This window comes from Phyllostomus discolor, chromosome 4 (genome assembly GCF_004126475.2).
Source record: "Phyllostomus discolor isolate MPI-MPIP mPhyDis1 chromosome 4, mPhyDis1.pri.v3, whole genome shotgun sequence".
Classification (NCBI taxonomy): domain Eukaryota; kingdom Metazoa; phylum Chordata; class Mammalia; order Chiroptera; family Phyllostomidae; genus Phyllostomus; species Phyllostomus discolor.
Window position 1 is genome coordinate 182507342 of NC_040906.2, and position 18006 is coordinate 182525347.

Consider the following 18006-nt stretch of genomic DNA (forward strand, 5'->3'; position numbering starts at 1 on the left):
TCTGATTTAGGTATATGTTAACAGGTACAATTCCAAATTTAACATCTGTTTCACATACAAATCAGTGAAAACTGATTACAATGACACATAAACTGGATTTTATAAGTTTTGAATGCAATTGCACTACCACTATGCTTTAACCAGTAGTTGCCAAAACTTTAGTTATAATTTAGAATTTAGAAAAAGTTGGGTCTCATTCTCCTTTGTAACAGAAGTATATAATTTCACACAGCAGCTGTGGAACTCCAAACAAACAGAAACTAAAAATGTTCATTGTTTAAAAGCAACTAAAACCATCCATTTCTTTTGCTCTTCCCAAAACATACCATTCCACAGTCAAATACATCACATGAAATTCTAGTATTTGCACATTTACATCTCATTTTTAGTTTGTTCAACAAAACAATTATTTATGATATGAAATTTTTAAAAAACTACAAATACTCATTTTAAAGTGTTTAGGCAAGCTTTGGTGGTAAAAGTAAGTAAAAAACAGATCTTGTATAAGGCTTCTAAATCATGCCTGATGCCCTATTAATGAATGTAGATCTTTCTACCTCCAGGACCCCATTAGAATAAGAAAGGCTTTTTTAAAAAAAAAATAAGGCAGAAACCCACAAGAATAAGGTAAATGAAGACACTGCAAGAGCATACTGTTAGAAGCTAGGAAGATGGGAAAAGAGTGGTTAGTTTCTGGGCAGAGCGATCTTCCGGTTGTAATAGGCATTCCCTAGGCAGTGCACAAAGACGTTACAGGGGGCACTCTGCTATTTTAAGAAAATCAATTTCCATGCTCCTCAGTTTCAATATAAGGTACGTACTCGCGTCATGTAGGTTTTCCTTCCCACCACTCACCCTCCTTTCACAACAGCCTTCTTTGGCTTTATAAAAGGCAGATATACTCTTCGCTCATCACTGACCCTTCAACAGTACTCTCCGAACACCCTAAGCCATAAAATCGTCCAGAGTGACAAGAATCTAAAATTGCAATTTTTTTCAAAGAAACCTCCTTTAATGATTAACCAAGGCTCTACAAACTACATAAAGCTTACTGTTTTCCCCTTAGTTATAAAAGTGTCTCAGGAGCAAAGCATGGCATCATAAACGAGGTCTTTTGACCTTGTCTGGATGTTCTGAAATCAGCTGTATTGTATAGCATGTAGACACTGGACAAACTGGAAATTTTCCTTTAATGACCTCACCTCTTCTATCCCTGGATTATGGCCAAAGAATGAACTAAGCTTGAGGGAGTCAGGTAAGAATAAAGCAAAGAGTAGTTTCAAAATTTTCCCAAGGATTTATTATCCACTGACAAGAGAAGTAGCTTTAACCAACCAATCAATGCAGTACAAGAGTTTTTGAAATTCAACTGAAATATTTTCCAAGACACTATTTTTCAAATTACACTGGATAAAAACCCACATCAAGGTAATTTACATAATTATCTTACATTAGATGGGTATTATTCAATAAAGTATTTAAAGCCAAATTTATCAAATAATACCATGCAAAAGTTATTTAATGTATAAGCAATTTTCCTTTATTTAATCTTATAAAATGTTTAAAATGTTCAATAGAACATTTTTTCAATAGAAAATGTTACATGCTAGCTGCTGGAGCAAATTAGTTTGTAGCAGCATACACCTTTCGCTTTCATTAAATACAAAGGAAAAATTGGCCATGATTTCTAAATAACTCAATGAGAGTAATTTCTGAATTTTTATAGTTGTCATTTTTATTATTCTCTAAAGCTGAATACTACCACTGAACTGAGGTATGTGTATGAGTATATTGTCTGAAGGAATGTCATGTGTTTTCTCACATTTTTTACTTTGAAAATAATGTATTTTTAGCCCTACATCATATTACATTATTAAAACATAATCACATACCACAGTTTTTCTTTCATTTCCAAGACAAAATAGAGACATGAGCAATATATTAATCTATAGATTTTAATCAAGATGCTCTTAGTAATTTATTTTTCTAGATACATTCTGCATTTATCAGCAATTTACATTGCATTTTCCAAAATATATACAACATACTTATATGAATTAAAAAACAAATTGAAAATGAAGTCAGACTTTTTGACACAACATATGTTTGATATGGCTGATTAGTTTGACAGTGAGAAAAGAATTTGCTGTTAGGCAAATTTTTTTCATAGATTAAAAATTAAGAATATTTCTATTTCCCCAAATCTTTCTGAAAATATTGTTTAAACAATGTGCTTCTGAAGATTCAAAAAAAAAAAAAACAGGTACAGTTCACAGATAAGTTTTGTTAAAGCCCTTTTTGAGTATGTGTCTCAATAATTGCGAAAATATGATACTCTAAAGACAACTAACAAATCTTTTTTGCAAGTCACTGGGTTCCAATTTTTTGGCTTATCAACCAAAAAATATTTTTGTGATAAATCGCTGTGGTTTTTTTTTGTTTATAATTCAGAGAGGATGCAAATGGATAAGTGTTTATCTAATAGTAAGCTCTTTATATGCCCTTTTACTTTTTAAATGAACCAAAATATTTCAGGGCTGTTGTCTAATAACTTCAAACTGGTGGGCAGTCAGAATCTCAAGAAGAAACCACAAATGTAAAATAACTAAGTACATAAGAAAACAACTTCAAGAGAAAATGACAAGGGACTGGATGCAATCCCGAACCTGGTCAGGAGGTATTACTGAACCTTCGTGGAGATGGAACATTACCCTTCATGGCTAGGATGGTAAATTCAAAGTGTCAGCTTGGCTACTGTGCCCAGTTGTTTGCTGAAGCACTAGTCTAGATGCTCTTGTGACTTTTTTTTTTTTTACCTGTAATTAACATTTAAATCAGTAGAGTCTGAGTAAAGCAGATTACTCCCCATAACATGAATGGGTCTCATGTAGTCCTGAAGGCCATAAGAGCAAAGACCAAGGTTCCCTAAAGGAAAAGCATTTCTGCCTCAAGACAGTGACACAGGAACCCTGCCTGTGATTTCAACTGGCAGTCTGTGAATTCAAGACTGCAACATCAACTCCTGCCCAAGTTTCCAGTTTGCTGGCCTGCTCTACATATTGCAGAATTGCCATCCCCTACACTTGCATAAGCCAATTTTTAAAAATAACTCTCTCTCATATATATTCACACACACACACACACACACACACACACATAATTTTTAGAAGGGATGGTGTTGAGATCCCTGCTTCTTTGTACAGTCATCTGTGCAGAGTAACTGGCACCTTTTATTAACATTAAAAGAACTTGAATAGATGGCCTATACTTGTTAGCACCTCTCTGTTAATCACTGGCACTGTGGACAACTATTCAAACAAATACAAGTTCTACTGGCAGTGGCTAGTAGGCTGATGAGCAAGATTAACTCTGTAGAGCACCGTTCATCAGGAGAAACACTAAGAAACAGGTTTGGATGTAATAGAGAACATGAAGAATAAAGGAATCAGAGGTTAGTAGGCAAGGCAGGTAAACACCTGGCTTGGAATAGCAGAAGAATAAGTGACAAGAAGAGTCAGTGCCTAGTCTATTTGAGCTTTAGTATCAATGAGTATATTGAGTTAATCAATTGTCAAAGTTCCCACTGCCACTCTTGTTATTGCCAGAACTTCCTGAAACTGTGATGTACCTCAGGTTGCAAAGAATCTATAGCTTGGGTTGTCCATAAGTGATTTGACCTGCCTTCCTCATTGTGCATTCCCTGGCTTTTATCATGTGTAACCTGTGTTTCTGAATAATGATGGCTCAGAGGTTAGACCGAAATTCTTATATTGCCATAGATAATGCCCTTATGAATAATTGAGTGTTGAATACACAAGTGACTTGACAGTTTAGCAATCATTTTCTGATTCTACTTTATGGTTTCTTTGCCTAGTTTGGAAGTAGACATTGGTAAATTAAATTGGACATCCTCACTGTAAATAAGAAAGCCTGGGAAATACACACAGGCATGAAATATTCATGAGGATTCAATTCCCAAGAAATTTATAAGCAGTTTCCATTTCTATGTATTATGGAATTGAAATCTCAATTACACAAAGCCAGCTAATAGAACACAGGAAAATGATGCCAGGTAATCACTGTTACAGTAATAACACAGAAAGCACCTCCATGAAATAAAAATTATGAGCCCTTGAAACAAATTTGTTTCCTGAATAGAAAATCAAAGTACAAAATAAAAGAGCATGTCAATCGGAAAACTATATTATAATAATATGAATGTAAAACTGAAAATAAAAACACTATTAGTTGAAGTATGCTCTCTCCTTGCTGACCCACTCAGGCCTACTTACTTTTTGAAATATCAAGGGTATTCGAGTTCCTGGTACTTTTCTCTGATCAAGTTCTAACAGTACTGTTAATGGAACACAAAAAAGGCCAGAATCTGCAATAAAAAGTAAAATAAAATTTCTTCATTTCAATCAATCCATAAAATATGAATGTAAAATGTACAGGCACAGGATTCCTGATGTTCTCATTCAATCAGATTAATTACTGAGCACCTACTAAGTGAATGACACTGTCTAGTCATTAGGCATATACACCCTAATAGGAAAATCCTGCTCTTGCCTTATAGAGCAATCTAGCAGAAAGATAATGGGACAAATAATTGCAAATAATCCCCTGAAATAACTAGAAAAGTATAAACTGATATGTAAAAGAAATAAGAGTACTTATCTCTTAAATTTATGTGAAAAAAATAAATATGCAAAAATTTGCTAAAGGTAGTCAAATTAAAAGTATTGGCTTCAAGTACATATCACTCATCTCTTACCTATTTAATTGACATTTAACATTCTACAATACAGCAAAATATAAATACCTGCCTTTTGAGAAATCAGCCAACATTATGACCTTGTTCTACAAAAGTTTTTCTTTTAGAAAACACAGTGGATACTTAGTATTCTTGAATTTAAATTCATGGTTTTATAGATTTGGGAATAACTTCAGAAAGGACAGACAGTAATTTCTAATTTGTCTAAATTAAAATCATAAGCCTTAAGTCTGGTACGAGTATAGCTTGTACCCAGGGCCTCCCACCCACCCCCAAGACTGAGTGAACAGCTAGCACGGAGGTGTCACAACATCACCCAGGGGAGGGATAAGTCATTTGTGAACGTGGAAAGGGGAACGATCTTCAAGGTATGAACACAGACTTTGCATACTACAACACTTGGTAGAGATGCCATTCAAGAGGATGCCAGTAATCCAGTAAGTAACTTGTAGTTTAAAAGTTAAGAAAACAATGCAATCTTCAAGAATACTCAAGTCTAGTTTATGAGGTAAATAGCTTAGATAAGATAAAAAATACTTAAAAAGATGGAAAGAAAATGTATTAATAGTAAGACTCTTAATAAGAACAACAATACTTCTCTTAATATTGGCTTAATAGTGCTAATATGCAATTCTAAAACATTAAAAAAAAAACCTCTTCAAGCCAAATTTAAAGTCTTGAGTACAGATATTTAAATTACATTTTTGCTTTATATTTAGAGAAGGCTTTGTGATAAACTTCTAAAGAAAGATCTGATGTCTTCATTACCCACAATGGACTTGTGGAAAACCAGAAGCATCATTTAACTCAGAAATTCACCTTTCCAAGCTTGAAGCTAAAATACTCAAAGGCAATGAGCATGGAATGAGGTCTTCTGGGGCCCAGCGTGGAAGAGGGCCTGAAGGGAAGGCACATTTCAGCCCTACAGAGGCACTGCCTCCAAAACTTAAATCAGGTGAATACTTGTCTTCGCTAATGTTACCATAGCAACTCAATAATCCTCATTCTTTCTTGGTTTCTCCTTAGGAAATACCGTTAAGGTTAAACAAGAGGTCTGAAATTCCTACACAGTAAAGCTTTGACAACAGAGAATTATCTGGATTTCCAGACCAATAATGTTGTAGAAAAACAAAAACTGAGAAGCTGCCTGTTCTCTTATTACATTATAAAAAATATATAGTAACTTTATAAAATGGATAAAGCTGCTTACAAAAGAAAAACTGTACATATACATGGTGAATACAATTTAGCAATGTTGTGCCACACTGGCATTATTTTATTAAAAGAGTGAAGAATGTGTTTGCAAAATATTTAGAAGTAGAATGTTAATGAACAAAATGATTACTAACTACCCTATGTATTTCCCCTCAAATAAATAAGCAAAAGTAATTGATCAGGATCAACCATTTTTCAAAATCTTATTTTGGAAATAAATATATGTAACAAATACACTATTTTAAAAAAGATTTTATTTACTTATTTTCAGAGAGATGGGAAAGGAGAGAGGGTCGGGGGGGAGAAACATCAATGTGTGGTTGCCTCTTGTGCACCCCCTACTGGGGACCTGGCCTGCAACTCAGACATGTGCCCTGACTGGGAATCAAACTGGTGAACCTTTGGTTCGCAGGTCAGCACTAAATCCACTGAGCCACACCAGCCAGGGCACAAATGTATTATTTTTAGTGTACAGTTTTAAAGGAGTAAGCATGTGAGTTAAGATTCCTTGATTCCAAATTTCCTTCTAAATTCCCTCTATGGTAATTTAATATTTGATCATGCCCTTATTTTCTATAGCTCAGAAGACAGTGCATTTTTATCAAGGTACAAAATTTTTGAGGGCAATTTTTTAGAGTCTAAACTTCAGGCTATCTTAGTGTTTGTTCTATAGATGTTTTGCCCTTAAAAATACTGTTAAAAGTCAGGCTCATCCTTGCTCCTTTAGAAGTAAATCCAACTGTTTTTCATATCAACTTACCTTTTGTTTTAATTTTCACAGCTTTTTGCTGTTTCAGTTCAACACCCAGTACATCATAAAGGGCTGTCAGTTCAATTAGGGCCAAATAGCAAACTTTCTTCATGTCCTGGGGCGCTAGGTCACCAATCCTGGTGGTTCCTGTTTTGTCTTTTGGCACTCTGAAATTCTACAATAAATATCGTTAATATAGTAAAGGTGTGATATAGTAAATTCTAAAGTAAATACTATTAATATAGTAATATCATCAGTACAGTAACCTTTTCTTAATGTAACAGTACAGTAACATTATTAGTATCATTAATATCAGTAGTACAATAACCTTTTCTTAAATTAAAATTATAAATATAGAAGAGTGACATGCAAAGCTATGGCACACCTTCTCCAGCCAGAATAAAGAACGACACTGCCCCGATGATGCGCCCCAGGCCTCGGGGCGTTCAGGAGTCAGTCTCTGAAGTCAGACAAACAGTGGAACCAGACCAAGTACTGGGCGTATTCACACCAGTGGCTAAGAGGAGAAAAGAGACAGTAAACCCAAAGGAGAAAAAGAACTCTAGTTAACTGACCTTCAAGAACCAGGGGGATTAGGAGTCCAGCACCAACCATGAAGAGAAAGAAGAGGGAGGAAAAGTGAACGAGAAGAAGAAGAAAAAAGAATAGTAGCCATAGGTGAGTGCTTACAATGTTCCAGGTGCCCTTTACCTACATTATTATTAAGTGCCATATATATATAACATGAAATATAATATAGCAATATTGTCATTAAAACCCAAATACAGTAGATACAGAGGGCTGTATAGCATGGGGGAGGGGCTGTATAACATGAGAGAGAGGAAGAGCAGATGGGAGACTTAAGAGCATGGACTTAAGAGCCAGACCGCCTACCAGTCATCTGGCCAATGACTAAGCTCTGTCATGTCTGGCAATTGCTTAAATTAACCCTTCTTTCTGCAAAATAGGAGGAGTGGATGGAGGAGGAGATGAGGAAGGGGCTGGGGAGAGAAAGGAAGAAGGAGTGAAGGATGGAAGAGAGGAAGAGGGAAAGGAGGAGGGAAGGGGAGAAAGCAACCTAATTCAGAGGGCTGTTGTGAGGTTTAATTGCCTGGCACTTCCAAAGCACTTTTATGTGGTTGCTTTTATTACTACTTTCACCACTGAGAAAGTGAACTGAGACTTAAAGATATTGCTATCATAGGCAGGTAAGTGGTATTTTTGTTGTTGCTTACCTTTCTCAAGTATCATCTACTACCTATTCTGCCTGTTTTAATATTAAATACCTTAAATGTAAGAAAACATTTAATATAAATTATAGTCCCACTGTATTTACTGAGTATTAAAACAATAACTATTCTGTTTGTTCAAAATCTTACCAAGGTGATTGATATCTTTTGGGCTTATCCTTGACTCCCTAATTTAATGGCCAAGGATGTTCAATTGATTTCTTTTTATTTGCCTTGCTTTGCTCAGTTTTGTGCCATATCATTAGTACTTCATAATCTAAAAACTATTGCCAAAGACATGTCCTAAAGTGCAGGTCTCAAAGCATAATCCAAGGAACACTGGGGGAACCTAATACCCTTTCAAGCAGTTCAAGAGGTCAAAAAGTGTTTTAATAATGGACATTAAGATACTGTTTGCCTTCTCCCTCTCCTCCCATGAATGTACAGTGGAGTTTTCCAGAGGTACAACACCTGTGCTATTGTTATTGCACCTGAAAATGCAGATGTAGATGTGAGAAGTTGCTAGAATATGAAACCATTTCTTAATAATTTTTGTTCTATAAATATGGCTATTTTTCATAAAAATATTAACTGCACTATTGCATTTTAAATGGAATAATAAACATTTTTTAAATTTCTCAATTTTAATTTCTAATATGGTAAATATCTATAGGTATAACTCAGATAAATGAAAGCCGCCCTCCCATTTTTTAGTTGTTTATTTATCAAAAGAACTGTATCTTTGCCTACATATTCCTCTTTCACAGTTTAAGATCCCCAGGTCAGTGAGCACCTTCCATGGAATACTCAATCCAAAGAAATTCTTTACATTCCAAAATCACTTTGAACTGGTCTTGTTCACCATCCTCAAAATCCTTCGTGAACTCATAATTTCTATAAAAATCTTCACATGCCTTCTTTCTGGGTTCAGTCACAGCAGACTTAGAGAGCTGCAAGCCCCAGGGAGACAGCCAATGCCCTAAAAAACATGAATTTGGAGACACCAGGCCAAAAGGCCACACACCCGAGGTTTCGTCAAAGTGCTAGAAACCATGGTAGGTACTCTCATCCTTCCTGACTGATGAAACAAAAGCGTTCTGAGGTCCTCAGTAGTTTTTCCGAGCTTAAAGGGGTTATGGGACCAAAATGATTGAGAGTCGCTGCCCTAGAGCACTTCCTAACACCCACCACTTTTGGTAATTGAGCAGCTAATTTTTTTCAAGCAAACTCAGCTCCAAGAAAAAACCTTTAAGTCCATTATAGGAGAAGGAGGTTATTTCTTAACTTTTTGTAACAATTATATTTCTTGTGAGAACATTAAATGAGGAGCAGTAGACACGATTCACTGTGGGTCCCAAGTGAATTTCCAGCCAGAGAGTTACTGGCCTCCAGGTGCTGTGCGAAGGGGCTGAGAATGTGGAGCCAGACGACAGGCGGCAAATCTCGTCTCCATCACTTACTACCTATGTGAACTTTGGCAAATTACATCACCTCTGTGTCTCACCCTCTTCCTCTATAAAACGGGAATAATAATAGAACCTGTGTCGTAAGGTTGTGGTGGGGATCAAAGGGCAAACACTGAGTTCGCACAAAGTATTATCACCACATATTCTTTCACAGAACTTTCTCAATAATTTCAAGATTTCATGGTTTTCCTTTTCTCCTAAATATTACTGGAAGGTAAGAAAAAAGGATAGTACTCATAATTTGATCAATGATTTCTCACTCTATCCTTCAAAAGTCCCCATATGATAAGTGTTATTACAGCATATTCTAAGTGGGGAAACTGAAGCTCAGTAAAGAGAATTCAATAGCAGTCAGTGACGTAATAAGGATATAAATTCAGATCTTCTAAATCCTAAGCTCAGTAATCATGCTGTTCTGCTCCTCTTTTTCATCCGCCACAGCATGCAGAAGGGAATCTAGGTTGATGGGTGTAGATAGAGGACTGTGAGGCCCTCAAGAAGAGCCATGGCCTGATCAGCTCTGCGACCCTCCAGCACCAGAGGCCTGGCACACTGTGGGTGCTGAGTCCCAGTCTATTCAGTGCATGAAGACACCCTCAGGGAGAAGGCGCAGAATCAGACTCAGCGAGGGGCAGGACCACTGGCTGGCGGCTCCCCTCCTCTCCTGTGATTTGTACTGAGCTTCGCCTTTAAAATTACACAAACCTCTTCACAGTTTCCTCATGCTTGGCCCCAGAGTTCTGCTAATTGCTTTGTTTTTGAAGGACTAGACCCCATCCTATTTAACAACCATTTACTTTTTTTTTTAAGTCCTAAATGTTTCATTAAAATTAGTTGCTTTTGGTCTAATAATCCAAACACATGTAATATAATTATTCAAAGCATTACCCGAGGTAAATGTTTAAAGAAACCTGAAATATTATTAGTTCAAACATTTGATTTACCTAGCAATACATGTCATGAGCTTTATTTATTTATTTAACATTGTGCTTAATGAAAGGACTTAGTTTTTTTTATCCTAATGTTTAATTCATAGCAGCATTAAATATTTATGAAGCTTCCTGTCATTTTGTTTAGTTAACAGGCTAGATGGTTCAGTTTGTTGGCTAAGAGAAGGCAGTACAATTTCAGCAAGGGGAAGCTCTTTATCTTTTGAAAAATGTGATTAAAGAAAAGAATAAAATATAATTTTTTTGAAAACTATAAGGTCTTTGGTTCTCATGTGTTACCGTAAATTCATCAGATAGCCTTTGGGGCTACATCGGTCTTTTGTAGGCCCTGCAATACGAGGGGTCCCTGAGGCATCTCATTAGTTATGATGCAGCTGACTCTTCCACTCATCAAGTCACTTGAATTTCAACTTGGAAAGAAAGGGAATCTACTCTCCATGGGGCAATTTCCGCAAGATGACTTTCATATCCTCTGCTAGGAGATTCATTTCTTACTTAAGAGATTTTTTTTTGATGTGTAAAATGTGATTTTATTATAATATTTCATTCATTGTAATTTCAAGAAAATGAATACTTTTCTAGATAAATGAACTTTTAGGAATCTTTCATATTTGCAGTTTTTTTAAAAAAAATATGTTCATATTCTCTTAATGGAGAGCAATAGCCATAATTTAACCTTTTCTTGACAATTCGGGATTATGACTTTAAACACTAATTTTTATACTGTGTACAAGTCTGTGTCTGCCTTAGATATTCAGTTTCCTAACTCAGTCCTGTACCACCTTTTCTTCTGCTGTCCTTCAGTGTCCTCCAGAGCTGTTTCATTCTCTAGCAAATTCTCCACTAGGGCCTCCACATCAACTTTCTGGCCTTCAGTACGTACAGAGTTAGTTGTGTTGCCAGACAACCAAAGTTGTTATAAAATGAGAATCTATTTGAATTAAACATAATTCAATAGGAGTCCAAAAGACTGATGAAAAAGAACCTAAGAATTAAAATACAGACTTGCATTTAGAATACAAATAGTTATCTTAGAGATCATTTTAAAGCTATGATCTTAAAAATTCCTACATAAATCCTTAATGGTTTTAGTCTCCAAGATAGAATGAAGGAGTGACATTAAATTTTTATTTTATACGACAGACCCAAGAAACTAGAATCTTATTTACATAACATTCAAAGTTATCCTAAATAAGTTGTCAATAACTCCAATACAATAACACAAAGTGTTCCCCCTGATAGTTCTAGTACCTAACTGGCATCTTACATAGTTATCATAGTATTATTGACTATATTCCCTGTGTTGTACTTTACATCTTTATGACTATTCTATCACTACCAGTGTGTACTTCTTAATCTCATCAACTTTTTACCCATTACTCAAACCTTCCTCCCCTCCAGCAAACTTTAATCTCTTTTCTGTATCTATGAGTCTGTTTTAATTTTGTTTGTTTGTGTGCTTTGTTCTTTGGAGTCTACATATAAGCAAAATCATATGGTATTTGTTTTTCTGTAACTTACTTATTTCACTTAGCATAATACCCTCCAGCTTCATGCCATTGTAAATGGAAACTAATTGAAAAATTAAATAAAATACTTTTTGAAGGACATAAACTCACAAATTTAAATTAAATGTATATATACCTTCAGGACACATTAAATGGAGCCAACACAATCTTCCAGAAAGGACTTAGTCACTGACACCAAGCCTCAGCATATAACATCTCTAGCCCACTGCGTTATATGAATAATAAGAATCAGAATATCTACCACATAGAGATCATTTGATAAGAAATGAAATAATTACAGAGCATACTTTCTGAGATATAGTGGGTACACAAAAACACAATTAATAGTAGCTAAATTTTCAAACTAAAGCACATTCAAGGTTATAAAAGGTGATCTCCAAATTTAAGAGAAACTTGAATCCACTGTGATATCATAAAGAATTAACAAAGACAGCTTGATGTAAGAAAAAGAAAGTGCATATAAAATGAGGTCAACAGAGAACAATGTATTACATAAAGTCTACTGCTAATTTACAGAAACAGAGAAGCATGGAATAGAAATGGAATTTAAGCTTTTACCTGCTTACACGCCTGCCTCAGATGGTGAATATGAGTATTCACTTCATTAACCATGCTGAGGATAGGTGGACACCTTACTTGTCCATGCCTTTGAGAAGACACATGGATAAATGAATGGTAGAGATGAACAGACACATACATGCATAAATAAATGCATGGATCGATTGGCAGTGATTATCAAAAGCATGGCATCTAATAATTTCAGAGATGATTTTACATATTTCATCTAATATAAGTTCAGTCAGGAAAGACTTATAAGAGTAAAGTCAAATGCTGAGCTAGACCACAAAGAATTGGCTAAGGTTTCCTTGTAAACATGGAACAACAAAAGGGTAGAAATGGGAAGGTCATTCTAAGCGTGAGACACTACATGAATAAAATCAAAAGGGTGTCAGAGAGCAGATTAGTCTAATAAGTGGAAAATAAAATCATAGAGGAAGTTTTGCTTTTAAGTCCATCAAAGGGAGAATAATTAATTTATTTCATTCCATTGTTTGAAACAACAACTTAAAAGTCAACAATGTCTTCATTTTGTTTAATTAGACTTTCCTGTCACTTTAAAACCTTTCCATCTGTTGAGATGAAGATTGTCACTTTTAGAAGACACTTTTGCTAAGAATAGTTTGGGAGTGTGGATCATGTCTTTAGGCCAAATGATGCATAGTCCTTTACTTTCCCCACTGAGCATAAAAATACTTAAAGGCATTTGTTAAAAATCTATGGTAAAGCCTGGAAACTACCTGCATGTCCACATTTGGAAACTGGTGAATAAATTGTAATTATAATACATTTTCACAATAGAGTATAATGTATCTATAAAAAAGAATGAGAAATATTTCTCTATAATACTATTCTCTATACTGTAATCTCCAAAACATAACACTAAATCAAAACAAACAAAAAACTCAAGGTGGAGAAAAGTATGCATAGTGGGTACCATTTATCTGAGAACAGAAGGATAAACCATAAATTTAAAGAAGGAGATTTACCTGTGAGGGGAGGGAGAGAACAGAGCGATGGCTCAGGGATAGAAGCCAGGTTTTGAATACACCTTGGTTTTAGATTTGACTTTTGGACCATGTAAATATTTTACATGCTTATAAAAAAATAAGCATGCAAATAAATAAATTTAAATTTAAATAAATTTAAATAAATTAAAAAATCTATCTTAAGAATTGTAAATAAAATGACACAAATTAACCCAACCAGGTATGCAGGTGGTGATTTAACCACACAATGAATAACTATCCTAAGAAATCTAAAACACAGTAATTTTATTGTTATATTCCTTTTGAGATATACCCCAAAAATACAAACAACTAAAGAAAAGAAAAGCAAGTTTAAACTGTTTTCTCATAATCATATCATTGATGACAGTATTAGTGTTATTGTCTGAGAATACTCTGTGTATATTAATGGAAGATAAAACAAACAAGTAACTTTGTGACACTCTAATCATATTACCTGATGGTCCTTAAGAACCACCATTCCCAGCATGGAAGAAAGAAGACCCAGATATACTGCTGTCCTCTGAAAAGGCTTTAAGCAAAAGCAGCCCAAATAAGGAATGCTCCTAGCATCCTGATCGTAGTCATAAAGTATATTTCTACTAAACAGAACCAACATTTCTTACACCAGACAAGTTTAGCTCTGCAGGATAAAATATACCAGCTACAGATGGAAAACTTTTCTGATGTCATGTTATATGTGTCTAAATCCATGAATTAAGATCCTATTTTTACAAGAAAATTAAAATAAAACGGCACTAATTGGTCACTAGTGAAAGATGCTAGGGAACAAAGAAAAATTGAAAACTGGTGAAGCAAAGGAAGTAACCACTTTGGGGATGTTTTTCTTAAAAGAATTATTCAAATTAATAAATTAAAAAAAGAAATGAGAACATCATTGTGTAACCATTAATAAACTAATAGATCCAAGCATTGATCAGAAAGAGCTGCTAGTTTACAAAGAGGAAGACAACCAGACATTTGTATCTCTCGGTACACAGTCACACTTGAAATAGTTTTCATACACACACAAAAATGAACTTGAATATTATGAATCTAGAGTTGATCAATTAACAGGAAAATGGAAGAAAATGGGAAAAGAAATAGGCATAGGGGAAACTGTCCATGACTTAATAACTAGGTATCTTTAACAAATAAATTTCAAGGGAGAGAGGGAAGGAGAAGCTAAAGAAAGAATAGGGAATAGGATGGAATGTAAGAAAGGGAGTGAGGAGGGTAGTAAGCGATGGAGAGACAGAGGGACAGAGAGAGACAGAGCAGAGAGAGGAAAGGAGGTATTTAAAAAAGTCTTAAAGACATATCAACCAACTGCAATACATAAATCTTATTTGATCCCTGAGTCAAACAAAGTGTTTAAAACTTATGAAATGAATAATACAATTTGAAATCTATACACTGCCTGAATATTTTAAATTGAGAATTGTTAGCACTTTTTAGCTATCGTAATGATAATATAGATGTGTTTCTAAAAACCCCTCTTTAAGCTTTTAGAAATATATACTGAAAAAATTTATAGATAAAATATAATTCAGAGATGTGTTTCAAAATAATACAGAATAGGAAACTTGTTAGGGGTATGGATAGGTCAGGACTAGCCATGGGTTAATAAATGTTGGCTAAGTGATGAGTATTTGGAGTTCGTTACATATACTATTATTTTTAATGCTTGCATGTGTGAAATTCTACAAAATACATAAATAAATACTTTTTAAAAAAATGAGATATCCAGTAGCAATGTGAACACTCAGTACATACAGCTTCATTTTGAAATGCAATCTATTACTAAAAGTAAATGGATTTCCTCAAGTCTGAGGGGAGAAAAGCACAAGGTGAGCCTGGAACATCTCATACCAGGAAAGTCAAGTCATGAATGAATGATGGGGGCAGGCCAAATGACACAGGACCACACTGAAGGACTCCTATTGGTCAACTTTGCGTAATTTAGACATCAAAAAAATAATGATTTATAAAACATTGAATGAAAAAAGGAAGCCTTCACTTCACAGTGAGATTCAATCACAAAAAAGAGAAAAGAGAGAAAAACCAAGTATTACAGCAGATTGCCAGCCAATCCATGTAAAAGAAATAATCAAATTAGAAAATCACTATTTCTCCACACCAGTTTAAACGTTGCTTCAGGTAAGAATGACAAGTGCGTGATGAAACCTCTGGGGAATAGATTTTCACTGACAAACAGGGATATTCACCCAGTCTCAAGGATCATAAATTAGCATTAGGTACACATAGGAAAAGGTGTCTTTATAATGGGGAGATCTGGGGAACATCTCCTCAACCAGGTGGTCAAATTTCCATCACCAATAAAGGAACCATGTGACATCATGCCCTTCCTCTGATGATGTAGTTGGAGGCGTAAACATCACCTATGCAATATTTGGCCAAAAATGTTTAACCAGAATCTAATAATAAAGAAAGGAACAAAATCAGAAATCTGATTTGGAGTCTTCAAAAATATTAAACAGAAAGCAGGGGATCTGATCTAGATTCAAGGAAACAAAAGGATGACATCAAATGCAACACATAATCATTGTTTGAACCTGGATGGAGGTGGAGAAAGGAAAAGCTATAAAGCAAAATGTAACAATTAGGAAAATTTGAAGGAAAACTTGAATATTACCTTTTATAAATATAATTTTGTTTTATTGTTCAATTTCTTAAGTATTATATTTCTGTTTTGTTAAACTAAAAAATGTTAGTTCACATCTGATAGCACAGCATATGCACAGGTAGATGTAAAAAGAGAGAAAGCATAGGTTGTAAAATGCTAACTGATGAATGGATCTACACGAAGGCTGTATGGTTACTTGCTATCCTATTCTTTCAACTTTTCTATGGTGAAGTTTTGAAAACAAAAAGCTAGTTAAAAATAAAGGCTGGTCAGTGACATCTGAATCGTGCACTACGTACAGGTATTGGGGCTTCGTGGCCTTTGCTCTTCTGGGTCTTATCCTTGGAGCTCTCTTTCTGATTGACGGCTTGCTCTGCGAACGATACCTCCAGGTTGATATCTGTTTCAGAAGCAGGTGCCTCCTCAGGCACCAGTGGTATAAGCTTCTTTTCACAATCATCTAGGCCAGATGCCTGGTCTGAGGGGAAAAAAACAAATACACAAGTCACATGCTTTCTTTCTTTTTTTTTTACATTTAGTACATCGACTACATAATAACCTCTTGGAAAAGCATGCCCAAGGAATTCTTCCAATGGTGCAGGTTGTGTGTGGTGGGGTATGGGGGAGCAGAAATGGAGGTTGGGGGGCATGTAAGGGAGAAATGTGGTGAGTAGAAATCCATAGTTCAGTTGTGGAATCTTTCTTTGAGGTCCCAATTCTTAGACTGGGTCCACTTCCAAAACATTGCTGGATAATCTCAAACTCTGAATGAAAAACCTCACAAAAACTGCATAGACTTAATTGTTCTTTTATTTAAGTTAGTTATAATCTGTCTTAGAACTAGTGATATGCTATTTCATTGCCTCACAGAACAGATTCCTGGAGTAAAGCCTGTCTCATGCACTGCATTTTTTTCATTCTGGAATGCTACCTTCCTATCATAGCAAAAATTTCAAAACAAGAGTTACTGCCAAAAACTTATCACTGTAGGAGTCAGTTCTGGAGGTACCTGGTACAAGAATCAATAGATTTGGCATCTGATTCTATCAAAGATGATAAAAGGACCTACAACTATAAAGCTACTCAAATAACTTCCAGACATTTACATCAACATTTCAAGAGTATAAGTTCAATATTTTGTTTGTTTGTTTGCTGTTAATTTTACAGGGAAAAATGTATTTGAAAACCTCTTTGCCAAACACACCAGCTTTGAGCTTTGGAGAAAATAATTCTAAACTTTACTGTTTGATAAGTTTTTGGTTTTAATGCAACTCACATTTTAAAGAAACCCTGGGAGCAATGACAGGACTACTATTATTTTCTCACTGCAGACCTATAATTCATGTGGAGCAGAAGTGAATTACAAAATAAACTTACATGGTACATTTTCATATTATATACTAATACAATAAGGTGATGAAAGGTAAAGTTAATTTTAAAATTTAGTAAATATGTCATATATACATATTAAAAGTATAGAAAATATATTTATAGTCATTAAAATTTAAAATAAAAAATTTTTGTTTTACCCAAAAGAAAATTAAGAATAAATATAAATCTAGCCTAGTTCATTTCCACTTGGTGAGCAGGACGGGCTCAAGGTCGTGGGACATGAGCAACCACACAGGACTCCGGGCTCAGAGAGGCCCTGCACAGGCCGGGGGGTGGGTGGGGGCGGTGCTCTGCTGTTACATCTTAAAGTCTGAACAAGCACCTTTTCAGTTTGCACTGGGCCCTGCAAATTGCAAACTTGGTCCCAGAGGTATCTCACAATTAAGAAAGCAACCAAAATTCACCTACATTAATTCCAAAAATGGAAATAAATTGGAAGCTCCTTGACTGTATTTATCTGCTGTCTCATCTGTGCCAGGTGACATGCT

General features: G+C 35.1%; 1 protein-coding gene across 3 annotated transcripts in view; it reads right to left on the reverse strand.

Annotated features, from left to right (window-relative positions):
- ARHGAP18 (Rho GTPase activating protein 18) overlaps positions 1-18006 on the reverse strand; it is a 171645-nt gene that overhangs the window by 31109 nt on the left and 122530 nt on the right. For all 3 annotated transcript variants that reach the window (XM_036024690.1, XM_028509130.2, XM_028509129.2), the window contains exons 5-7: positions 16426-16604; positions 6750-6915; positions 4293-4384 (exon numbers count right to left, since the gene is read on the reverse strand). In XM_036024690.1, coding sequence (XP_035880583.1) covers positions 4293-4384; positions 6750-6915; positions 16426-16604 — 437 coding nt within the window. The remainder of the gene's footprint in view (positions 1-4292; positions 4385-6749; positions 6916-16425; positions 16605-18006) is intronic.